Genomic DNA, 21,992 nt, shown 5'->3' on the forward strand with positions numbered 1-21,992 from the left:
GTTGCTGACCAAGGATGTGCCTCGGCCACAGCTCTGTGGCTGAATACCAGGTCAAGGCACCTTCCCCAGGCCTGAGGGAGGACCATTTCCACGGAAAGCATGGGTTGCAGAGTGGCCACCCTGCAAGTACTCCCAGCTCAGGCCTGGGGAAGAGCCACCCTGTGGGGTGTGAGGCATCTGCTTACTCGCATATGCATTTATTTGCATATGAATATGCACTGAATGCCTGCTTCTACCGCTCTATTTGTGAGGGACATAGCAGTCCAGGGAGGACGGTGTCCACATGGCTTAGTGGGGGAGATGGATGGTCAATAGACACGTGTGTGAAAATCAGTATGCTCATGAGCAAGCAGGTACAGAGCAGAGGGCAGGAGCTGGTTCATAGGGCGGTAGGATGAATGGGTATTTATAAATGGGAGAGAGGGAGCCATACAGGTGTGTAGAGCATTGAGCATCCAAGCAAGGAGGGGACAGCGAGTGCCAAGGCCCCAAGTGGGAGTATGGGAATGACCAAAAGTTCCTGTATCTGAAAAGTTCCAAAAGGGCAGAGCTGGGGGTCAGAAAGTGGTGATGGTCTGGGCAGTGCTTCTAGGGGACTATACCTCCGATCCTTCCCAGCACACCCCACTGAAGCCTGTGAGAAATGGGGCACTCTGGGCACTGTAGTTGCCTCTGGGCCCGCAGATGTGAGACCTACCATCCCCATAGCCCTGAGGCCACCTGCTCTCCATCCCAAGTCACTGTCCCAGCCCGAGCCCCTGACACCCTTCCCTGAAGCCTTCTGGTCAGGTCTAGGAGGGGCCTTCTGCTCCAGCCAGGCCCATTAGGACTCTGGCACCAGCCTCCTCCCGCCTCCCCAGACAGTGTACGCTGTTGGTGGAGCCTGGGTGTGGCGGGGCTGGAGCGGGATCCATGCAGTCCCCTGAACTCCCTTCCTGGGCCAGGTACAAGGACAAGAAGTCAGTGTCTGGGCGCCACAGTCCACATGCCCTGGTGCTCAAGGAGGTGACGGAGGCCAGCGCGGGCATCTACACCCTCGCCCTGTGGAACTCTGCGGCCAGCCTGCAGCGCAACATCAGCCTGGAGCTGGTGGTGAATGGTATGGGGGCAGAGTAGGAGGGAGGACAGTGCGTGGCAGGTGTGCCGGCAGGGGCCTGCTGACCGGCCAACTGCCTGTGCCCCCAGTGCCCCCCCACATCCACGAGAAGGAGGCTTCCTCCCCCAGCACCTACTCCCGCCACAGTCGCCAGGCCCTCACCTGCACTGCCTACGGGGTGCCCCCCCCTCTCAGTGTCCAGTGGCACTGGCGGCCATGGACACCCTGCAAGACCTTCACCAAGCGCAGCCTGTGAGTGTGGCTCTGGCCTGTCCTTCCTCACTTCCCAGCCCTGTCCCCAACCTTGGCTGTGAGCCCCTTCTTACCACTGCCTGCACCCATCCCCAGAGCCCTGCTCAGAGCCCTACCACAATTCAACTAGAGCCAATCCCTGACCTCACCTCTCCTGATTGAGGTCCACATGCCCCCAGTCAGGCTGGGCTGGACACAGGAATGGCGCAGTCCCCACCCATCACCCTTGAAAGTAAAGCCCCCAGGACACAAAATTACATCATCCAGGAGGACCTAGGGACCTGGGCATCAAGTGGGTGGACCTGAGCTCATTAAAGAGCCTTGTGCTCAGCCTGGGGACATACCAACCATGCCCAGTTAGCTTTTTCTGAGCCATGCCCATGATGACCACTTACAGAAGAGGCAGCTGAGGGTAGGAGGAGGGATCTGATTTTCCCAAGGTCATGGCTGTAAGCAGCAGAGCTAGCCCGACTGCTGGGCCATGCTCCCCAGTGCCGCCAAGCTTGTGTGCCAACAAGACAGACTGCCCTAGGAGTATGCTCAGAGCAGTGACAACTCGGGACAAGCAAGAGATGGGAGGGGGCTGCCAAGCTAGCCAGTGGTCTGGAGGGCACTAAGGTGGAAGGCCACAACCTGGGGAAGGATGATGCTGGGAACCCGAGGAGGAGACAGAGTGGCTGCACCGGGAGACGGGCTGTAGCCCCCACACAGTCAGTGGAGGAGGCTCTATAGGGGTGGCCTGCTACACCCAAGGCTCATAAGAGATTCTTCTAGACCACCAGACACTTCCAAATTTGTTTCCCTCTGATACCTTCCCTCTACCCCAATCTCTGGGTCAACTGACAGAACCATGGAGTTGGGAGGACTCTTGGGTGGCTCAGCAGTTGGGGTCTGCCTTCAGCTCAGGGCATGATCCCAGAGTCCCAGGATCCAGTCCCACACAGACTCCCCGCAGGGAGCCTGCTCTTCCCTCTGCCTGTGTCTTTGCCTCTGTGTGTCTCATGAATAAAATCTTTTATTTAAAAAAAAAAAAGAACCCTGGGGTTGGGGTCTTGCTGGGGGCAGATAAAAGCCTCCCCTGGGGTCCCAGACCCATATTCCAACAAAAGACCAAAGGTACTGGGGTCACATCCAGCCCAGGAAGGGGCTGCAGCTCTGGAAGGAGAGAGATGGCTTCCTGGAACAGAAGTGGTGACTTTGCTACCCCTGGGAGATCCAGGTGGACTTTGCAGGAAGAGGCACATCTCAAGTAGGGGATGGTGGGTAGAGCAGGCTAGAGATGAACCACAGGGCCACAGGTATGTGCTACTCTGAGGGCAGCAACCCTTTGCCTACTGGGGACAAGATTGTTGCAGGGCCATGAGCGTAAAGGGTGGAAGACAGTGTTCCAGGCACAAAGCCCCAATCCCTGCCCTTGCCTCAGCCTGACAGCCAGCCTTACCCACCCATGTGAGTAGGTGACCCTGAGTATGACAGCAGCTTGACCCCCACTCCCTGAGGGGCATTCTCTGCCCACACCTGCCCTGCCCTGCCCCCTCCTTGCTCACAGCAGCCGGCGGCAGCAGAGAGACCACATGCCACAGTGCCAGGACTGGCGAGAGGTGACCACCCAGGATGCCGTGAACCCCATCGAGAGCCTGGACACCTGGACCGAGTTTGTGGAGGGGAAGAATAAGGTACACGCCAGCCATGCCACTGACAGGGAAGGAGAAGGGAGGTGGGGAGGGCCATCTCCTGGCTTCCATCTCTACCAGGCCTGCAGAGTTCTGAGAGTTGGTGGTCTTTCTGCAGTGTTTCTGGGCCTCAGCTACCCTTCCTATATGTGCATTGGAGGGGAGGGACCTCTAGCTGCTTTCCAGACAGGGAAGCTTTGATGGAAGGTGGCCTGGCCAGGTCCTGGGCCCCAGCCACCCACAGGCCCTAGGGCTAGGAAGGTCAGGCCCACGGCCAGCTAGGTCCCCTCTGAAGGCAACCAAGCTGCTGGCCCAGCCTGGAGGCAGTGCCTAGAAGGGGCCAGGCGGGGGAGGGGACAAACAAAGGCACCCACTTCCTACAGTCACTTCCTGTTTTCCTGCACACCTCCAGAGCCTCTTCCTGTTCCAGGCCTGGCCAGGAAGTGCCCAGCTTGGAAGGGGGGTTGGGGGAGAGGTTGTTTGGATGGTAGGCAGGGCCTAAGGCCTTCTCTCCTCCCCCTGCCTCCAAGCTTCTTACTGCCCAGGCCAGAGGCCTTCTGGAGATCTGGGACCCATTCTCATTCCCTTCGCTGGCCACCATGCAGGGCCCTGAGAGAGGTGGTGTGAGCAGCCCCAGGACACGTGGCACATCACAAGGATCTTACACAGTGACCAGCCTTGCCCTGCCCTCCAAATCATAGCCCAGTGCTTGCTGGGTCTGTGCCCTTGCTCAACATGGCCAGAGCCCCAGCCCATCCATGCCCAGAGGTCCCTCTTGCTCAGCCTAACATTGTCCTCGGACCTCAGCCACAGCCGATGCCAGCTGTTCATAGCTATGCCCTGGACTTTCCCAGAGAGCCACCTCTGCTGTGCAAGGGCTTCACCTTCCACTCCCCACCTCACCCTTCCGGGTCCTGCCTCTGAGCTTTGGTCCTTCTCAGCTCTGGGCCTCTAGCATCCCTGATACTCAGCTGACCATGGCAGCCTCCCTGCAGGTAGGGAGGACGGTCAAGCTGGGAGGAACTTGGGCAGGACATGGATCCGTGTGCTTGTGCTCTGCTTAGACGGTGAGCAAGCTGGTGATCCAGGATGCCAACGTGTCTGCCATGTACAAGTGTGTGGTCTTCAACAAAGTGGGCCAGGACGAGCGGCTCATCTACTTCTACGTGACCAGTGAGTGACCTGGGCAGGTCTGGGTGGAGGTCAGGAACAAGAGGAAGGCGAGAAGGCCTGAGAGAGGACAGTGAGGCCAGGTCGGGCCCATTGAGTTTCTGATGAAGTGGGGTGTCCAGGAGAGATACTTAGGGCCCACTGGGCCCCTGGGTCTGAGCAGGCAGGATAGATTTGGAGGTCATGAGCCTATGGACTGGGGTGCTGATCCTCCAGCATGGAGTGGCACTCTCTGCCTCCAGCCTTGGAGGTGCCTCCCCACCGGTGCCCTTCCTCTCCCTATGGCTCCACCTCCCTCCCAGTCCCCTTCCAACAGAGCAGCTGGCTCACAGGTACACTTCCCGGGGGAAAGGTCCATAGTTTCGTCCAATTTTCAAATGTGTTAGTGACCCCAGGAAAGCTAAGAAGCCCATTAAAGGGACAGTTGCTGGGCCCAGGAGTGTAAATGAGGCACCTGGAAGGGACATGGGGCCAGAGAGAACCCTGCAGGAGGGAGGAGGGGAGAGGAGCCCACACAAGCCTGACAAGGAGTGTGGCCAGACAGACAAAAGGAATCAGGAGCGAGGCATTGCCACAAGCTAATGAAACAACAAGATAATTTCAAGGAGAGGCCAGTGGTGGAGCGTGGTCAGCAGCAAGGCAGGATGCAACGGGACCGCACCAAGTGTGCTGACAAGAACCACACGGATGACCTGGGCTCCCGGGAGTGTAGGGGCAGCAGCCAGGTTGGGGCTCAGACGGTAGAGAGCTAGAAGAAGGTGAGGCAGGAGAAGTCAGTGGGGCTGACTTCAGGGAGGGCCCCGTTGGTCAGTGCTGGGGAAAAGAGTACCCAGAAAGTCCCCAGTCCAGACTTAGGTGGTACAAGTCTTGGCTGAGGGCAGAGTGAGTTCAAAAGCAGTTGGAAAAGCGAGAGCAAGCACCAGCGTGGGCAGGTGGGTGAGCCAGCTCCGGGTGCCCGTCACAGAGGCTCCTCCTCGCTCCGCAGACATCCCCGATGGCTTCAGCATAGAATCCGAACCATCGGAGGAGCCCCTAGAGGGCCAAGAGGTGCGCCTGAGCTGCCGGGCAGACAACTACACCTACGAGCATCTGCGTTGGTACCGCCTCAACTTGTCCACGCTGCACGATGCTCATGGGAACCCGCTGCTGCTCGACTGCAAAAACGTGCACCTCTTCGCTACGCCGCTGGCAGCCCGCCTGGAGGAGGTGGCGCCAGGGGCGCGCCACACCACGCTCAGCCTGACCATCCCCAGCGTGGCACCTGAGCACGAAGGCGACTACGTATGCGAGGTGCAGGACCGTCGCAGCCACGACAAGCACTGCCACAAGAAGTACCTGTCGGTGCAGGGTGAGGCGGGCAGCGCTGCAGGGGAGGGCTGGCAGAGCCCCGCGAGGAGCCTTCCTCCCCGCCCAGAACCCTGTCTTTCCGGGAGCCTGAATCTGCAGGAGGGTCCTCCTCCCCATCCCTACGGTGGAGGTCCACAGCCCACACGACCCTGCGCTCAAATCCGATCCTTCCCAGAGCTTGGCACAATCCGTCCCCCCTCTCGGCTTCCAGCCCTGGAGGGCCCCTTCCCCGAACGCCCTCTTGTTTCCTGCAATCCCGCTTAGCTCCCCCTTGACCCCCCCCCCCCCCCCAGCCCTGGAAGCCCCGCGGCTCACGCAGAACTTGACCGACCTCCTGGTGAACGTGAGCGACTCCCTGGAGATGAGGTGCCCGGTGGCCGGGGCACACGTGCCCAGTATCTTGTGGTACAAAGACGAGAGGCTGCTGGAGGAAGAGTCCGGTAGAGTGGTGGACCCCGGGGCGAAGGGCGGGGTGCAGACGCTTACCAGGTCAAGGCCCTAGACCTACTTGAACTCGAAGCCACACACCGTCCCCTACAGGAATCGACCTGGCAGACTCGAACCAGAAGCTCAGCATACAGCGCGTGCGTGAGGAGGACGCGGGCCGCTATCTGTGCAGCGTCTGCAATGCCAAGGGCTGCGTCAACTCCTCTGCCAGCGTGGCCGTGGAAGGTCCGGCCTCCCCTTAGCGCCCTGCCACCCACCTGCCACCTGCACTTGGTGCCTTCTCATAACCACTTCCCTCAAGCCGTGCCCACTAGAAGGGGGGCTTCCTGCAGGGTTCACCCCCTTCCCCCTAACACACACACGCAGACTGGCCCCTTTTCTGCCCGCACAGGCTCCGAGGATAAAGGCAGCATGGAGATCGTGATCCTTGTCGGCACTGGGGTCATCGCTGTCTTCTTCTGGGTCCTCCTTCTCCTCATCTTCTGTAACATGAGGAGGGTGAGTGCTCCTCCCCCAACTGAGCCTCTTCACTGCTCCTGTGGGGTCTCTCTAGGCCATTCACAGCCTGTAAGATAAGGAATGGGGTCCTCCACCATCCTGGCTCACCTGGAAGTCTCACCTCCCAGGAAGCCTCTCTGACCCCTCCATGCTGGGCTCCTACACAACCAGAGATTGTCAGTCTGCCTGTCTCCTCCTTGCCTGAGAGTCCCAAAGGACATCCCACCTGTCCTGGGGAAAAGTTCACCCAAGATGGTGGAATGGCCAAATCAATTAGTTGTCCCCACCCCACCCCAGCCAGCCCACGCAGATATCAAGACGGGCTACCTGTCCATCATCATGGACCCGGGGGAGGTGCCTCTGGAGGAGCAGTGTGAATACCTGTCCTATGATGCCAGCCAGTGGGAGTTCCCCCGGGAGCGGCTGCACCTTGGTGAGGGGATCAGCCAGCACCCCTCACCCACCCATCCATCCTATCCTGCCCTTGTAGACTGCTTTCTTCTGAAGTGCTGAGATGCCTCCGTTCTCAGGCCAGAAAGTTATGCCTGGCCCCCACCTGGTCTGTCCTGCCATCTGGGCGGGCACCCCAAGAACTTGGCCAGGGCTCCAGTTCTCAGGCCCCCTAGGGTCACTTCCCACAGCTCTCAGCAGGGTGGACCCAACACACCTGCCGGGAGAGGATGCAGGCCTTCCTGTCCACTTCTCTCCTCCCTCTCTTCCCACTCCTGATCTCCCTGCTCTTCCTGTTTGGCAGAGAGGCTCCCAGGTTTCCTCCCCCTCCTGGCCTTCCTTCCTGGCCCTCCACAGGAGTTGCCCCTGCTGCCAGTCCCTCCCCACCCTTGCCCTCATACAGCTCACCTGGACCCGGCTCCCCGCTCCCACAGGGAGAGTCCTAGGCCATGGAGCCTTCGGGAAGGTGGTGGAAGCCTCGGCTTTTGGAATTCACAAGGGCAGCAGCTGTGACACCGTGGCTGTGAAAATGCTGAAAGGTGCGGGGTCAGCGACTCTGAGTGGGCTGGTGGGGCCGTGGTTCAGGAGGGGAAACCGAGGCACAGAGCCAGAGTCTACCCCGGGCTTTTCACGGAGGCGTTAGACTCAGATCTGAGCAGTCCTTCCCAATCCGGCCTGGAACTGCGGCCTCAGGAGGCGAGCGGGTCAAGCCGGGGACCCTGGCCCGCCGCGGCAGGCGCCCTAGCTGCGCCTCGTCTGGGCCGGCGGCAGGGGTGGGGGCGGCGGGCCCGGCACCGCGCGAAGCCCCCGTGTCCCCTCCAGAGGGCGCCACAGCCAGCGAGCACCGCGCCCTGATGTCGGAGCTCAAGATCCTAATCCACATCGGTAACCACCTCAACGTGGTCAACCTCTTGGGCGCGTGCACCAAGCCCAACGGTAGGGAGCTCGGCCGGGGCTCGCGGGGCTGGCGGGGCTGGCGGGGCTCCCGGGGCGGGGGGCGGGGGGCGGGGCTCGCGGGGCTCCCGGGGCGGGGGGCGGGGTCCGAGCTGCCCCGCTCGCGCTCCCAACCGCCCCGCTCCCGCGCGGCCCTAGGCCCCCTCATGGTGATCGTGGAGTTCTGCAAGTACGGCAATCTCTCCAACTTCCTGCGGGCCAAGCGGGAGGCCTTCAGCCCCTGTGCGGTACGTGGGGCCCTGCCGAAGGCCCGAGTCCTGCCGGGAGCCTGCAGGGACGCGGGGGCGGGGGCGGGCGGGGGCGGGGGGGGGCGGGGCGGGGGCGCCCGGCGTGGGCGCGGAGCCCCCTCACGCCCGCTCTGCACTCGCAGGAGAAGTCCCCTGAGCAGCGAAGGCGCTTCCGCACCCTGGTGGAAGGTGCCAGAGCTGACCGGAGGAGGCCGGGAAGCAGCGAGAGGGCCCTACTGTCCCGGCTCCTCATGGGCAAGGGCGGGGCAGGGCGGGCGCCTCCGGGCCCGGGAGGTGAGAGCCTGGCTTCCCCTTGCCCAGGGAGGGGCCTTAGGCACGATCGGGGACCACGGGAGAAGCGGGCCCCAGGCCCTCCTGGAGGGGCTTGCATGGGTGAGCGTGTAATGGATTTTCCTTTGGAAGGGAGGAGGACCCCACAGGGGCAGTTTCCACAGAGACTTTTGACGTTTGGGCATCAGCACTGGCTATCTAGGCATTGGCCTTCCAGGCAAGGGTGGGAGCGGACAGGCAAAAGTAGCAGGTGCAAGGTACGAGGATGCAACAGTATTCACCTTTCTGGGAGTGGTTCGTGGGTTTGCAGAGCGCTAGATGCTGAGGGGCAGGAGAGGGGGCCCACCCGCTTGTGAGCTAGTGCCAGGAGCTTCAGGGGCCTGACCAGGAGGGATGAGGCCAGGCTTAGTGATCGAGTGCCCTCTTTGGGGAAGGGTATTGATGGGAGTCATGGAAGAGCCCCACCCCCCACTGCCCACCCCCACCAGCTGAGCCTGCCTTGCTCCTCTGTGCAGCCCAGGACTTGTGGCTGAGCCCGCTGACCATGGAAGACCTTGTCTGCTACAGCTTCCAGGTGGCCCGAGGGATGGAGTTCCTGGCCTCACGCAAGGTGACCGCCCCAGCAGGCCCCTCCAGAAGGGAGAAGGGTGCATACGCCCTGTTCATCTCACTGCACAGCGATGCTGTGGTCAGCACACGTTTCTCCCACTTTGCAGAGGAGGGAACTGTGACCAGAGTGTGCGAGTGATTTCATGATATCTCTAGCCAGTCAGTGTACAGAAGGGTTGTAGGATCTGTCCTACCCCACAGCCTCCTCTGCCTCCCCATTTCCATGAACCCTCTGCATGGAGAATTCTGGGAGAGCATGGAAACCTCTCCCAGAAAGAGCAGGGCTCAGGTGGGGGGGGAATGAGGGGGCCTCAGGGATCTGTGCTGACCACCCTCTCGCACCCCTCCCATCCTGTACCCCTAGTGTATCCACAGGGACCTGGCTGCTCGGAACATCTTGCTGTCAGAAAGCGATGTGGTGAAGATCTGTGACTTCGGCCTGGCCCGAGACATCTACAAAGACCCTGACTATGTGCGAAAGGGCAGTGTGAGTGCAGGCCACAGAGGGAGGGCCGAGAGTCAGCTGGGGGACTCAGTGCCATCTACATGGAAGGTCTGAGAACCACCTACAGGGACCTTAGTGGCCCCAACAGGGCACATGGGGCAGGGGCACAGAGATGGGAGCTGACAACTGGAGCCTGTGTTTGGCCCCATGGCTGTGCCCATTAGGTGGACACAGCTGACTGCATGTCTGCTGAGCAGGATGGCCATTGAAAAGTATATGGGTGCTGGGAGCAGCGTGTGTCTCATTGGTGGTGCTCAGAGGTGGCAAGAGGCACTTGGATGAACACTCAAAGCAAATTGGGGGTTCATCCCCAGAGGAGGAAGGAAAAGGCTTGCAGAGAGGGGGTAGTGGGCAGCGTGGGGCTAGGATGTGGTGGGTCAGCCTGCAAGGTTTTTGCCCTTCATTCTAACTCGCGAGTGGGCAGAGGCAGGTAGAGGGGAGAGTCAGGTGAAGCCCCATCTGCAGACTATGAGGAAAGAGGAGTCAGTGTGCTGGGGGTGAAGGCAGAGGCCTATCATGGGGGCCAGGACCCTCAGGGCTCCCAGGTAGAGGCCCTAGAGGTAGAGACACCGGCAGTGGATGGGGAAAGCACATCAGGAGCCACAGGACGAGGGATCAGGAGTGATGCCCAGCTTCCGGTGGGGGGCCAAGTGAACAACTGAGGGGGGATGGTGAGGGTGTGCAGGGTCCCATTTCCTCCAGAGACTGGGTCTCGGGTCTGAACGAGGAGGGGTCCCAAGTGCCCCCCCAACAGTGCACAGAGGAAGAAAGGGGCCCAGACAGACCCAGGAGAAAAGCAGCAGGGCAAAAGCCTTCAAGGAAGACACCAGGCACCTACGGGGTGGGGGCCGATTGTGACCGTCTTCTGAACACACAAGGGGTGGATTTGGCCATAGGTCTTTCTTGGGGTGTGGCTGCAGGGTTCTGGGGAGGCTACAGGTGAGAGAGGGGCTACCCAAGGGTTTGGCCTCTCCCTCTCTGCCCTCCCTCCATGGAGACATACTTCCTTCGGCCTCCCCCAGGCCCGGCTGCCACTGAAGTGGATGGCCCCTGAGAGCATCTTCGATAAGGTGTATACCACGCAGAGTGATGTATGGTCCTTTGGGGTGCTGCTCTGGGAGATCTTCTCCCTGGGTAAGTGCAGGGCAGGGTGTGGGGGAGGGGAGAGGCAGGGTCACAGGCTGCAGCCCTTCTGAATGAAGCGGGGTGGGGGCTGGTGGCCCAGAGGTGTGCACCTGGAGCAGTCATTCAATGGCAAGTGGTTCAAGAGCCCTCCCTGTCTCTCCTCTGCCTCCAGCATGGGCCACGCTGGCCCCACCCCTGGAGGGTGCTGTGCTCGAGCTTCTGATGAGGCAGAGCCTATGTTTACTACCTGGTCCCCGGGATCACCACAGGTCCCCGAGGAGCGGCCTCATGTGTTCCCCAGATCTTCACCTCCCTGAATGACCTGTCACTGGGGATGCTTCTCCTGCCTTCAAGGGCTGGGGAGCGCCCTGGAGAAGACTGGATGCTCACTCAAAGAGTGTACCTACTTATGAGAGCTCCGCATAGGGCCCTGGGCCCTTCCCCCGGGAGCAAGATGAAGCCCCCGCGCCAGGGCAGAGGCAGGCAGTGAACAAAAGGAGAAGTAAAAGCACCAAAGAGCCACTATGATGAACGCTATCGCTAAAAATGCGAGGGCCTGGAGAGCACAGGGAGGGCAGGAGCTGTGTGTGAGCTGGGGAGGGCCCAGCTGATGAAGGGGTTTTGGGTCAGGCAGGCAGGCTGGAAGACAGCAGTCCAGGGTCGGGGGTACAGGTCCCCACCTGTTGGAGGTGGGCCAGGGGTGAGCAGGGGCATCAGGAGGTGCAGCAGGCAGGAGGATGGGAGGTCCGTGTAGCCCCTGCAAGCCAGCCAGGGTGACGACCTGGACTAGGTCTCAGGGGAGCCGCTCAGGGCTTTGAGCAAGGGAGAGAGCAGTGTGACTTATCTTGCAAAGATAAGCCTGCTTCTGTGGAGACAGGCTCTTCGGGGCTGTTCTTCCTATGGTCAGAAGAGGCGAGGTGCTGTAGGGCAAGGAGGAGTTAGGTCCTGGGTATCTTGGCAAAGCCTCAAGATTTAGGAAAGGATTGGACTGAGTGGCCAGGGAGGGCGTCTCTGAAGAAGGTTCATTGTGACAGGCATGGCTCAATTGGCTCAGTGTGGCTCCCTGACCCTGGTGATCCCCCCCTGTTTTCATCCATCATCCTCTCTTAACCAAGTGGGGAACTATCATTGGGAGCAGAAGTGCCTTGGCTGCCCACCCCCCTCAACTCTGGCCTGGAAGCAGCAGGACCAGTCCCCTGCCACAGGGGGCCAGGACAGAGGCAATTTGGGGAGCTTGGCTGAGCAGGTGCTGGCTCCCCACCCACCCCTACCTCATCCTGTTCTGCCCTCAGGGGCCTCCCCCTACCCGGGGGTGCAGATCAATGAGGAGTTCTGCCAGAGGCTGAAAGAGGGCACACGGATGAGAGCCCCGGAGCTGGCCACTCCTGCCATGTGAGTCTCCCTGCTGGCTCTGCAGGTGGGGGAAGAGGGGCCAAAAGGGGGCATTGCCACAGGTGGGGGTTCTTGGATGCAGGCATAGGAAGAGCAGGATGCAGGCAAGGGGCAGCCGTGGGGAGGTGGTGCAGGCACAGGGCTGGGGTAGAGGCCTGCAGATGAAGATCTTACTCCACCCCTGACCCACCCACTGGTCCATTGAGGGCTCTCCTCCCTGCAGGCAGAAGAGACTGGGTGGGCAGAGGGGTTTGAGGGACCGAGGTCACGCAGGGGAGCCGGGGTCTGCTGGTGCAGAGTGCAGGTGCGCTCCGACCACAGGCCAGAGCCAGTTTTGCCTGCAGACGCAGCATCATGCTGAGCTGCTGGTCAGGAGACCCCAAAGAGAGGCCTGCATTCTCGGAGCTGGTGGAGATCCTGGGGGACCTGCTCCAGGGCAGGGGCCAACAGGTAAGTCCTCTGCCTGCCCCATCCAGCTGTGGCAACCTCTGGCCCCAGCCCCAGAGCCATCAAGCAGGTGGCCAGGGTCCGTCTTTGGCCACGAGTAGTCCCCAGGCTGGTCTTCAAGGGGTCTTCAAGGAGCCCCTGTGTCCCATAGAAGGATAAGGTGTTCCCCTGCCTCTTTGCACTTCCATGTCCTGCAGCCCCACCCCCCGCGCCCACCCTGACTTCTGTCTCCCTCTCACTGTGTGCCTGGGGGTGCAGGGAGCAAAGCCAGACCAGGGCTTCCCCGATGCTTTGGGGTCTAGGGGAGAGAGCAGGGACTGCCTGCAGCACTTGGAGTCCAATTCTGCCCCCAAACAGGGGCCCCCCGCTGTGCCCTCCTCCTTGTAAATGGAGGGCTATTGGGAGAATTTACCAGACAGGCTCATTTAACCCTCAGAGTGCCTGGAAGCACAGTAATTCACCAGCCAGGAGCCCCAGCAGTCCCAGGCACAGGGGTGGGGGCTGAGGAGGCACGGCAGTCTCTGATACTGGTGGCCTCTGCCATTCCTTCCAGGAGGATGAGGACTGCATGGCCCCCTGTGGCTCTCAGAGCTTGGAGGAGGGCAGCTTCTTGCAGGCGTCCACCACGGCCCTGCATGCTGCCAAGGCCGACATCGAGGACAGCCCACTGAGCCTGCACCCACACAGCCTGGCCACCAGGTCAGCCGCCCTGCCCAGATCCCAGGATTCCCTGGGGCAGGGAGAAAGCAGTTTGGACGTGGTATATTTTATTCTCACTAGTCATCAAGGAACCGCAAACTATAAGGACTTGAGAGGCCATTGTACACCAACTCAAAGAACACAGTGATTTTAAGTGACAGTACTGGGAACAGTGGCTCCCTAGAGGGCCTGCTTAGCCTTGGGGCCCCTCCAAGGCCGTGTAGCCTGCGCCTTGGCTTTTCTCTGCACCCCCTCAGACCTTCTCCCTGCCCTGCAAGCCTCCTCTGGTTCTGGTACTCCTACTCCCTGAAAGCCCCTCCCTGCAATTTGAAATCTGGGATCCTGGGAGCAGAGCAGGCCAGCCACTCACTAGTATTCAGGATTTTTTTTTTAAGATTTTATTTATTTACTTATAAGAGACACAGAGAGAGAGGCAGAGACACAGGCAGAGGGAGAAGCAGGCTCCCTGCAGGGAGCCCAGTGCAGGACTCGATCCCAGGACCCTGAGATCACAACCTGAGCCAAAGGCAGATGCTCAACCACTGAGGCACCCAGGCGTCCCTGATATTCAGGTTTTAGAATGCAGCCTAAGTTCCTGGAGTTCTGGATCTGAGGTCTCTTGCTGATGGCTATTTACACTCCAGGAAGGCTGTTCACATTCCCACTGGTGTTGCCAAGAGAAGGGCTCTGAGACCTGCCACCCTCGTGTCCCAGGACAGGAACAGCCAGCGGGCTCCCACCAGGCTCCTTCCACCAGCCACCCCAGCACACATGTGAATGTGAACATACACACACGTACACATGCACAGTCCTGCACACACCAGACTGCCTGCCTTGCCCGGAGTGGCCCGTTCTGGGGTGAAAGCCTCCCCACATCTCACCAGCTCCATGCCATACCCCTCAGCTCCCATGTCCCTCCTCTTGCACAGGAGAGGAGATAGCTCAGCACAGGGGGGACCCCGAGAGGAGCCCAGACCAGCAGTCAAATCCAGGCCCCATCCTCATAGCTCCAGCCTGGAGTCCTTCTGGGAGGAGAGGAGCAGAAGGAGAGGCAGAGAGAACTCTCTGGGGCACATTTCTTCAGCACTGTTTTCTCCCCTCAGATATTACAACTGTGTGTCTTTTCCGGGGTGCCTAGCCAGAGGGACTCAGACCCAGGGCCCCTCCAGGATGAAAACATTCGAAGAATTTCCCATGACCCTGACCACCTACAAGGCTTCCGTGGTAAGTGGGGTGGGGTGCGCCTGCACCCCCCAGATCAGGGTGGCTAAGCTTTCTCTGCCAAGAGGAACTATCAGGGACTCCCGAGTGCAGCAGGGGAAACCAGCTCAGGAAAGGGTACCAACTGCCCCTCGAAATTTCAAGCACAGATTATGCCTCGGGCATGTTGGGGTCTATGTGCCCCTGCAATGCCACCGTCTTTCTACTGCTTTCTCCTGTAACCTCACTCACACCGGGTCTCCCCTCCACACAGCAGAGAAACCCAGAGGATTGGTTGGATTATTATTGGATTAGCCCGAGGCAGGGCTTCCCTTTGGTGGCCTCCAAGCCATGTGGCCAAAGAGAAGGGGACAGTGTCCCTAGAGGAGGAAACCGGGGTATGGGGCCCAGGGCACAGCTGTGTCCTCAGATCTAGTCAAGCAGAGTGGGCCTCTCCTGGCACCATGAGGCTGGAGCCCCTGCATCCATTTCGTAAAAGGACAGATACATCCTCAGCTTGGTGCCAGTACACACAGCCTCCCTCCAGAAAGGCCTGCTCAGTGAGCGCTGGCCCCAGGCTCATGTTGCCAAGCACCACACAAAGAATGTTGGGGGGGCCCCAGCTCTGACAGGACTGCCGTTCCCCTCCATGTCATTCAAAACGAGAACCATGCCAAGTCCCTCACCATCTAAGGATTACAGAGCCCCACTAAACCTGGGATGTGTCTGCATGAGGACCATTTTTTTTACACTGGATTCTTTCTATGCACTCCCTGTTTGTCCTTGTATTCCTGCTCTGTCTGCACCCTGAGCACTTGCATGGCCACCTTGTAGGTTCCTCAGCGTGTGTGCACTATCCCAGGTTTGCCGCCTCCTGAGTACAGACCAGGCATGATCCCCGGCCTCAGTTTCCCCTCCTTGGCAGGGCTGTGTGACCCTCACTGTGCACTCCAGTGAGGAGTGGCCACCTGCTTTCCGCTCACTTTCTGCAGGACAGGTGTCAGGCCAGCATGTGGGTCCGTGCCACCCATGCCATCCTGACTGAGGGGCAGCTGCCAGCAGATGGCCTTGTTCTCTGTACACAGGATAACCAGACGGACAGTGGGATGGTGCTGGCCTCTGAGGAGTTTGAGCAGCTGGAGAGCAGGTACAGACAAGAAAGCGGGCTCAGGTAGGGCATCCAGAGCCTCTTTCCCTGCAGGGGGCCGGGAGGGGGAAGCTGGCTGGGCCTGTGTGCACCCATCACTGACTCACCTGAAACCTTTTATGGCTCCCTACTGCTTTTCTGTGTATTCAAAGCAAGCTTCCCTAGAACTCTAGGCCTTTGGCCACCAGCCCTCCCAGAGAAGCCCCCCCCTAACCATCACCATCCTGGCCCAGCACACCTGCTGCTCATCCCTACACCCCCTTCCATTTGACAGATGCTCAGATGCCACCTCTCTGTGAACCAAGTATGATCACCATGCCCACCGTACATGCACACCCCTCCACAGCTGGGGGACACCACCACCATCCCCAGGCCCCACTACGTTTAAGCTTGATGGTGCAGGAGCCAGACAGATCATGTGACCTGGAGTTGGCTGGTGTCCTATGTTGATAAGAATGCAGTCACAGAGAAACCCTCATCTAAGAAGCTAGCCCCCCCACCAAAAAAAAATCCCTGAACGTTTAATCTTTTAAAGGTATAGATGAAGTTATAGACATTATAGTTACATGTCTATCCATTCGCTCAATTAATCAACTTGCACATAGCTGTTTAAATGACAGGACCTATGGGGCACCTGACTGCCTCTGTCAGTAAAGCATGGGACTCTTGATCTGTGCCTTTGTCAGGAGCCCTTTTTTGGGTCATCTGACACAATTTTCCAGAACAAATCCTGGCCTCTGCCTATGCTGTTTATTAATCATTGTATGATGTTGTCATTAAGTATTTTACCCCAGACCCCAAGTATTTATGTGTATCACATTAGAATAGTTGATGTGATTCTTCACCTTTCTGGTAGGTGCATTTATGATCTGTGCAACTGAACCAAGTAGGGGTTCTTTTCCCAGCTGCCTACAAAGGATGTGTTTGCAAAGCTGGGGATGCTGGTGGATGTGGGGGTCACATACCCAGCCATAATTACTGCATCTGCACCATGCATCTTGACCTCCTTTTTTTGTTTCTATTGATTCTATCAGGTGATCTCTGTTAGTAACCTAGTTTATTTACTCATGAGAGACACAGAGAGAGAGGCAGAGACACAGTCAGAGGGAGAAGCAGACTCCCTGCAGGGAGCCCTATATGAGACTTGATCCCAGGCCCCGGATCATGACCTGAGCTGAAGGCAGAAGCTCAACCACTGAGCCACCCAGGCATCCCTGTTAGTAACCTAGTTTAATGCTAATTGCATTTTTGGAAATAGTTTCTGGCTAATATTTCTTTACCAAACAGTATTTTATATCTCAAAAAAAAAAAAAACAGTAATTCCATAAAAGGGTTAGCCAGAGGATGATTGCCACTTAAATTCTAATCTCCACACATCTTCATAAAAACACTTGGAGCAAGGCCACTTAGAGCCCATGCCCATGACATAAGCAGGAGAGAGACTGGAGTTTATGTGCAAGTAGGGAACTCAGTACTGGGACCAGCAGAGCCATACCTGAGTCATGGTGGAAGGAGAGAAAGAGAAGGACTGCCCTGGGAAAGAGAAGTGTTTCAAGGTCCTTGGGACAAACCAGGGGGATGATGAAGGAGACAGAGGTCTGGTGAAGGAGAGCAGGGCTCCAGGGCAAATCTAAGGCACCAGACGCAGCCGTCTTGTAAAGGCATTGCTTCTGAACAGCCAGTGAGCAGGAAGTGAGTGCTTAGTGGTGAAGGAAGAAGAAAGTTGCAGAAAATAAGAATCCTCCAAAAGTAAGAATCCAGAAGACAAGGGAACCTGGGTGGCTCAGTGGTTGAGCGTCTGCTTTCGGCTCAGGTCGTGATCCTAGGGTCCTGAGATCAAGTCCTGCATCAGGCTCCCCACAGGGAGCCCACTTCTCCCCCTGCCTATGTCTCTGCCTCTCTCTCTCTGTGTCTCTCATGAATAAATAAAATAAAAAAGAATCCAGAAGACAGATATACACCCAAGGAAACCATTTATTACAGAAACTGCACCTACAGGAGTAGCAACAGCCCTATTGTCCACACAGGTTGCCTTGGAAACATATGACCAGCCCCTGAGAGGTGCAACAGGTCACCTGGCAGGTACATTCACGCAGGTGGAACATTCTCCAAACAGGTGCAAGGATAGAACATGCCTTGGAGGGCGCTGTAGGGGAGAAGAAGGAGGGAGTCTACCTGCCTAGTTCTTTTCCTGTCTCCTGTGAACCACTGATCAGCAACCCCTACCATGGGGTCCTCACTTCTGAGTCACTCATCTGTCCCTTTCAGTGGCCATGCAGTATAGCAGATCCACACACCCTGCAGTGTGACATTTCCTCCAAGCGTGTAGGTAAGAGGAAGACCTAGAAGCCTTGGACTTGTGGTAGGTTGGCATGGCTGCACAGTAGCAGCCAGGCAGGACCTGGCACTCCCAGCAAAGTGACTGGTTGGTCCCTGGTGGCCATACAACACAGGACATGAATAGAACCTTTGCAAAGAAGGATGCAGTTGAAGAAATTCAATGTGATATCACAGATGTGGTTCTAATGCAACACTCCTAAATGAAGAAGCTTCTGAAACCATTCACATTCCCAACCCCCTTCCATAGGATAACCAGATATTTCTAGTCCAGGAAACCTCAGCATGAATAATCATGAACAGAAAAAATAAGCTCTATCCATACATATAAGAATAAAAAGAATGAGAATGAAAACTTTTCAGTAGGTTTAAAGACAAAAAAAAAAAAAAAAGCAGGGAAAAGTGGATACAATACTACAATGTGACTTAAATATATAATTAAACAAGAAGTTGCACTGGGAACTAGAAACTCCAATTAGAATGGAATTCCATTAGGATGGAAATGACCAGTGTGAAGGAAAGATATTGAAATAAAAGACAAATCCCCTCAAAAATGAGATGCCCAAGGATCAGTAGATATAATTAGGGTACCCAAGGATCGATAGGTAGGATCGATTCTTCCTTCCAGGGAAAGACACTGAGGATGAACATGAAAAGACAAAAAGAAAAGAAAACCAAAATAAATAAGGAGGTTAGGAAGATCCGAAAGTTGGTAAATGCAGTAGCTGAGTAGGAAAGATCCAGGATATGTAAAATTGGAGCCTCCAAGAAACACGATGCCAGCAGTGAAACAGAACTAATATTTTAAACTTGTAATTCAAGGGCCCCTCTTAAGTGAAAGAAGAACTGAATCTACATATCAGAAGAGGGTCTGGGAAAAATACTCCAGAGCAGTAGACTTGGATGCACATCTTCGTTGAACTGTTAGATTTTCAAAATGAACATTCTGGGAACTCAGGCAAAAAGGCTGAGTCATTTATGAAGGAAAAAAAAGTCAAATCAATGCTTAGTAGCATACAAAGGAAAATCAAAACTAGTAGCAACAAAGCCATGTGTTCAAAAATCTCAAAGAATGGGGCGCCTGGCTGGCTCAGTTGGTTAAGCATGCAACTCTTGGTTTCAGCTCAGGTCATGATCTCAGGATCCTGAGATCCAGCTCTGCATTCAGTGGGGAGTCCACTTGAGGATTCTGTCTCTCCCTCTCCTGCTACCCCTCTCCCAACTCATGCTCTATCTCTCAAGTAAATAAGTAAATGTTTTGTTTTTGTTTTTGTTTTGTTTTGTTTTGTTTTGTAATCTCAAAGAAAGAGCTAAGTAGGGAGATCCTAGGGCCCTCAGTGAGGAGGCAAGGGTGGCGGCTGGCCTTAGCAGGGCCTCCCAGGTGGGAGAAAGAAGCCCAGGGCTCATTCTGAGAGTGACGAAGAGCCATTGGAGGGCCTGTCAGGAGGAGAAGGACATTCTCCGGAGGAAGGGGTTCTGAAGCAGGGTTGGGAGAAGAGGAGATGGGCCAGGATAGTGCAGGGCATTGGAGGTGGAGCCAAGCAGGGCACGCAGAGAGGGTCTTGGGCACATTCTGGAGTCAGCACAGGCAGAACTTCCGGATTGGGTGTGAAGGGTTCGGGGATAAGGGCAGAACAAGAATGATGCCCGGGGGCCTGAGTCTCGGTGCATTTACAGAGATGGGCGAGTCTGAGAGAGAAGCGGGTCTGGGGGACGTTGTCTGTTGTCCTGCCCCCGGGTTCAGGACAGAGGAAGCTTCCGTGTTTGCCAACATTCCCGTCAGTCCCATTCGATGTGAGTCAGGTCTGTGCTCCCAAGGTCTCTGGGCTCCCTTGATGCTCCAGCTCTGTCTTGGGTGATTCCAGCCAGACCCCAACCAGGGTCTTGTCCCCATTTTCTCTTTGTCTTACTGACCGTCACCTTCCCTGTCTCCGCAGCTGTAAAGGATCGGGCCGGAATGTGGACATGACCAGGGTGCACCCCGACAGCCAGGGGTGGCGACAGCGGCCAGACCAGGGGGCGCAGGGAGGCCAGGTGTTCTACAACAGCGAGTACGGGGAGCTGGCGGGGCCACACGATGAGGGCGACTGCCCCCCGTTGGCCCGCACTCCCTTTTTCACCGACAACAGTTACTGAGTCAGTCCTGGGCAAGGCCCCCAAGACCTCAAGTCTAAGAGTTGGTGGGGGCCACGCCTGGCTGAAGGCCCAGGCTGAGAACTCTTCTCCCTCAGCTTGAACCATGAGGTGTTTCCTCCTCCCTACTTAGGAAGAGCCAAACCCAGGCTCCAGGGGCTCCCCTAGGTTCCATCACCACACGTGACCCAGGCCACCTTGTGGCTCCTCCAGGGCCTTCGTCCCTCCAGATTCAGATTCCATTCACCCCCACATCCACAGGGCATCCTGATTGCCTCCTCCCACCATGGTGGGTGGTAGCATGATCCCCATCTTCTGAGGAGGACACTGAGGGTCTGCGAGTAACAGAGGTGGGGGTGGAGCCAACATGGGCTGGGGTCTCCAGGTCCCACACCACTGTCCTGTGGAAATGGCTTTCTTGCCTCTCCGAAGCTGAGGTCAGGTGCCATATTTCCATCTCAAATAACAGATGAGGAACTGGAGGGGTAGGGTGTCCTCTCCTGAGCCTGGCCAGACAGCTCACCCTCCCGGGGGCCATGGTCTGTGCAGTGCCAGGCGTCACCATGTACCTCCACTGGGTGTTGACAGCTCTTCTTTTTTTTTTTTTTTTTTTTTTTGTTTGTTTGTTTTTTTTTGACAGCTCTTCCACAGATGATTTTTCATTAGAACTTCAGAGACTGGGCTGCTGTGAAGAGTTTCTCTTTCTAAACTTTAGTCTGAGGGGGGCCCAGGGAAGGTTTTTGTGAATTTAGATGATTCTTGCCTCTGAACCCTGCCCCAGTCAGGTGCCCACATAGCACAAGCCGCTCTGGCCTCACCTGCCTGGCCCAAAATTGGAAGAAGCACCTGATGGTCCAGAGCTGAGAAATGCCTGGTTCTTCCCCCTGGATCTGCCACCCAAGGCACCTTCCAAGCTGTGAATAGCCTTTTGAGAAGCAAACACCGTGGACCCACTGAGGAAGGTCTCTAGTGCTGGCCCAGAGGAACCAGGGACATTGCTCTGTGCCAAGAGGCTGTCAGCAGGTGTTCTTGTGGCCCTGGGGGTGCCTGCGTGCTTCCCCCCGGTCTGTGCCTGATGGTGCCCTGGCCGGCCAAGACTCTGCTCTCTCAGGGAGCAGCCCAGGGCCCTCTGGAGGCTGGAGCTGTTCTGCCCAGGTCCCCTCCCCAATGCAGCACCTACTGCCCAGTTACCCCTACTCCCAGCTGGAGACAGAGCCTTCTCCAGATAGCACCACGGAAGTGGACAGTCCCTCCACCCTCGCCATGAGGCGCTTGCAGGACAGGCGGCCGTGCAGCGAGCAGGGGCTTGCCGCAGAACCCCCCACCCCTCTGCCTGCTGTGTATTGTTCCTTTGAGATATGTCGAATGCACGTGTGACATCCTCGCTGTCTCCAGTGGCCCTCCTTCTCTGATGTCACCTGGCCAGGAGACAGGGGTCTCAGGTTTACATGGTCGACATCCCAAGGCTGTTCTTAAGCAGAAGAGCAAGGTTCATGATGCAGGTGCAGGGGCGGTGCCCTGGAACCCTCCCTCCATGCATACCACGTATGTCACCTCTCTTCCTGTCACGTAACTGCACACACAAAACTGTACTGGGAAGAAAACCGACCACAGCCTTGTAGACCGTATGTTCTGAAAATATCTAAAGTATTTAACAAAAGATAATAATAAATTTGATGCCAGTCTTTGAGTTACGGTGAATGGGTTCTCCGCTAAGTCTCAGCTGCCCGGGAAGGTTGGATTCCAGGCTCCCTCCCACAGGGTCGGCAGTCCCCGGAGGCCACCAGCAGGGGGCGCTCAGGAAGCCTTGCTCCCCCAGCCTGGCCTGCTGCAAACCTGTCCTGATGTGAAGGGCCATGGCTCTCCGTCCCTGCCTGTTAGAGCCAAATGTGGCCTCAGGCCCTGAGGACCCGTGACTCATGGCCGGGGAGCACGGCCCAGGCTGGGTCGCTGCCACCGGGCCCCTGAGTTTCACTGGGCCTAGCAGGTGCCT

The 21,992-nt window shown here is 57.4% G+C and overlaps 1 protein-coding gene and 1 long non-coding RNA gene across 7 annotated transcripts in view; one reads left to right on the top strand and one right to left on the bottom strand.

Annotated features, from left to right (window-relative positions):
* FLT4 (fms related receptor tyrosine kinase 4) overlaps positions 1–21,700 on the top strand; it is a 39,553-nt gene extending 17,853 nt beyond the window's left edge. The window contains exons 9-31 of one of the 2 annotated variants that reach the window (XM_038551703.1): positions 945–1,099; positions 1,186–1,348; positions 2,898–3,024; positions 4,086–4,194; positions 5,177–5,539; positions 5,832–5,978; positions 6,079–6,210; positions 6,377–6,483; positions 6,781–6,916; positions 7,368–7,472; positions 7,756–7,869; positions 8,026–8,114; positions 8,258–8,408; positions 8,921–9,015; positions 9,379–9,501; positions 10,542–10,653; positions 11,937–12,036; positions 12,381–12,486; positions 13,037–13,182; positions 14,286–14,406; positions 15,468–15,553; positions 19,804–19,917; positions 20,640–21,700. In XM_038551703.1, the coding sequence (XP_038407631.1) occupies positions 945–1,099; positions 1,186–1,348; positions 2,898–3,024; positions 4,086–4,194; positions 5,177–5,539; positions 5,832–5,978; positions 6,079–6,210; positions 6,377–6,483; positions 6,781–6,916; positions 7,368–7,472; positions 7,756–7,869; positions 8,026–8,114; positions 8,258–8,408; positions 8,921–9,015; positions 9,379–9,501; positions 10,542–10,653; positions 11,937–12,036; positions 12,381–12,486; positions 13,037–13,182; positions 14,286–14,406; positions 15,468–15,553; positions 19,804–19,917; positions 20,640–20,745 (3,007 nt within the window). In that variant the 3' untranslated portion in view covers positions 20,746–21,700. Of the gene's footprint in view, positions 1–944; positions 1,100–1,185; positions 1,349–2,897; positions 3,025–4,085; positions 4,195–5,176; positions 5,540–5,831; positions 5,979–6,078; positions 6,211–6,376; positions 6,484–6,780; positions 6,917–7,367; positions 7,473–7,755; positions 7,870–8,025; positions 8,115–8,257; positions 8,409–8,920; positions 9,016–9,378; positions 9,502–10,541; positions 10,654–11,936; positions 12,037–12,380; positions 12,487–13,036; positions 13,183–14,285; positions 14,407–15,467; positions 15,554–19,803 lie in introns of both variants that reach the window. The other variant, XM_038551705.1, reaches the window with a different exon arrangement.
* Positions 2,344–7,869, bottom strand: LOC111097974. 5 transcript variants are annotated; one of them, XR_005366472.1, is made up of 5 exons: positions 7,342–7,869; positions 6,346–6,550; positions 5,870–6,160; positions 2,896–5,526; positions 2,344–2,682 (listed from the first exon to the last, which is right to left on the bottom strand). It is a non-coding gene; the product is annotated as an uncharacterized LOC111097974 (long non-coding RNA). The 5 variants fall into 5 exon arrangements; XR_005366474.1 differs by lacking the exon at positions 2,344–2,682 and having other exon boundaries at positions 4,760–5,526; positions 6,243–6,550; positions 7,342–7,860; XR_005366476.1 differs by lacking the exon at positions 2,344–2,682 and having other exon boundaries at positions 4,760–5,526; positions 6,344–6,550; positions 7,342–7,854.
* Positions 21,701–21,992: the final 292 nt, after the last annotated feature.

The sequence above is a fragment of the Canis lupus genome, chromosome 11, assembly GCF_011100685.1.
Source record: "Canis lupus familiaris isolate Mischka breed German Shepherd chromosome 11, alternate assembly UU_Cfam_GSD_1.0, whole genome shotgun sequence".
Lineage (NCBI taxonomy): Eukaryota > Metazoa > Chordata > Mammalia > Carnivora > Canidae > Canis > Canis lupus.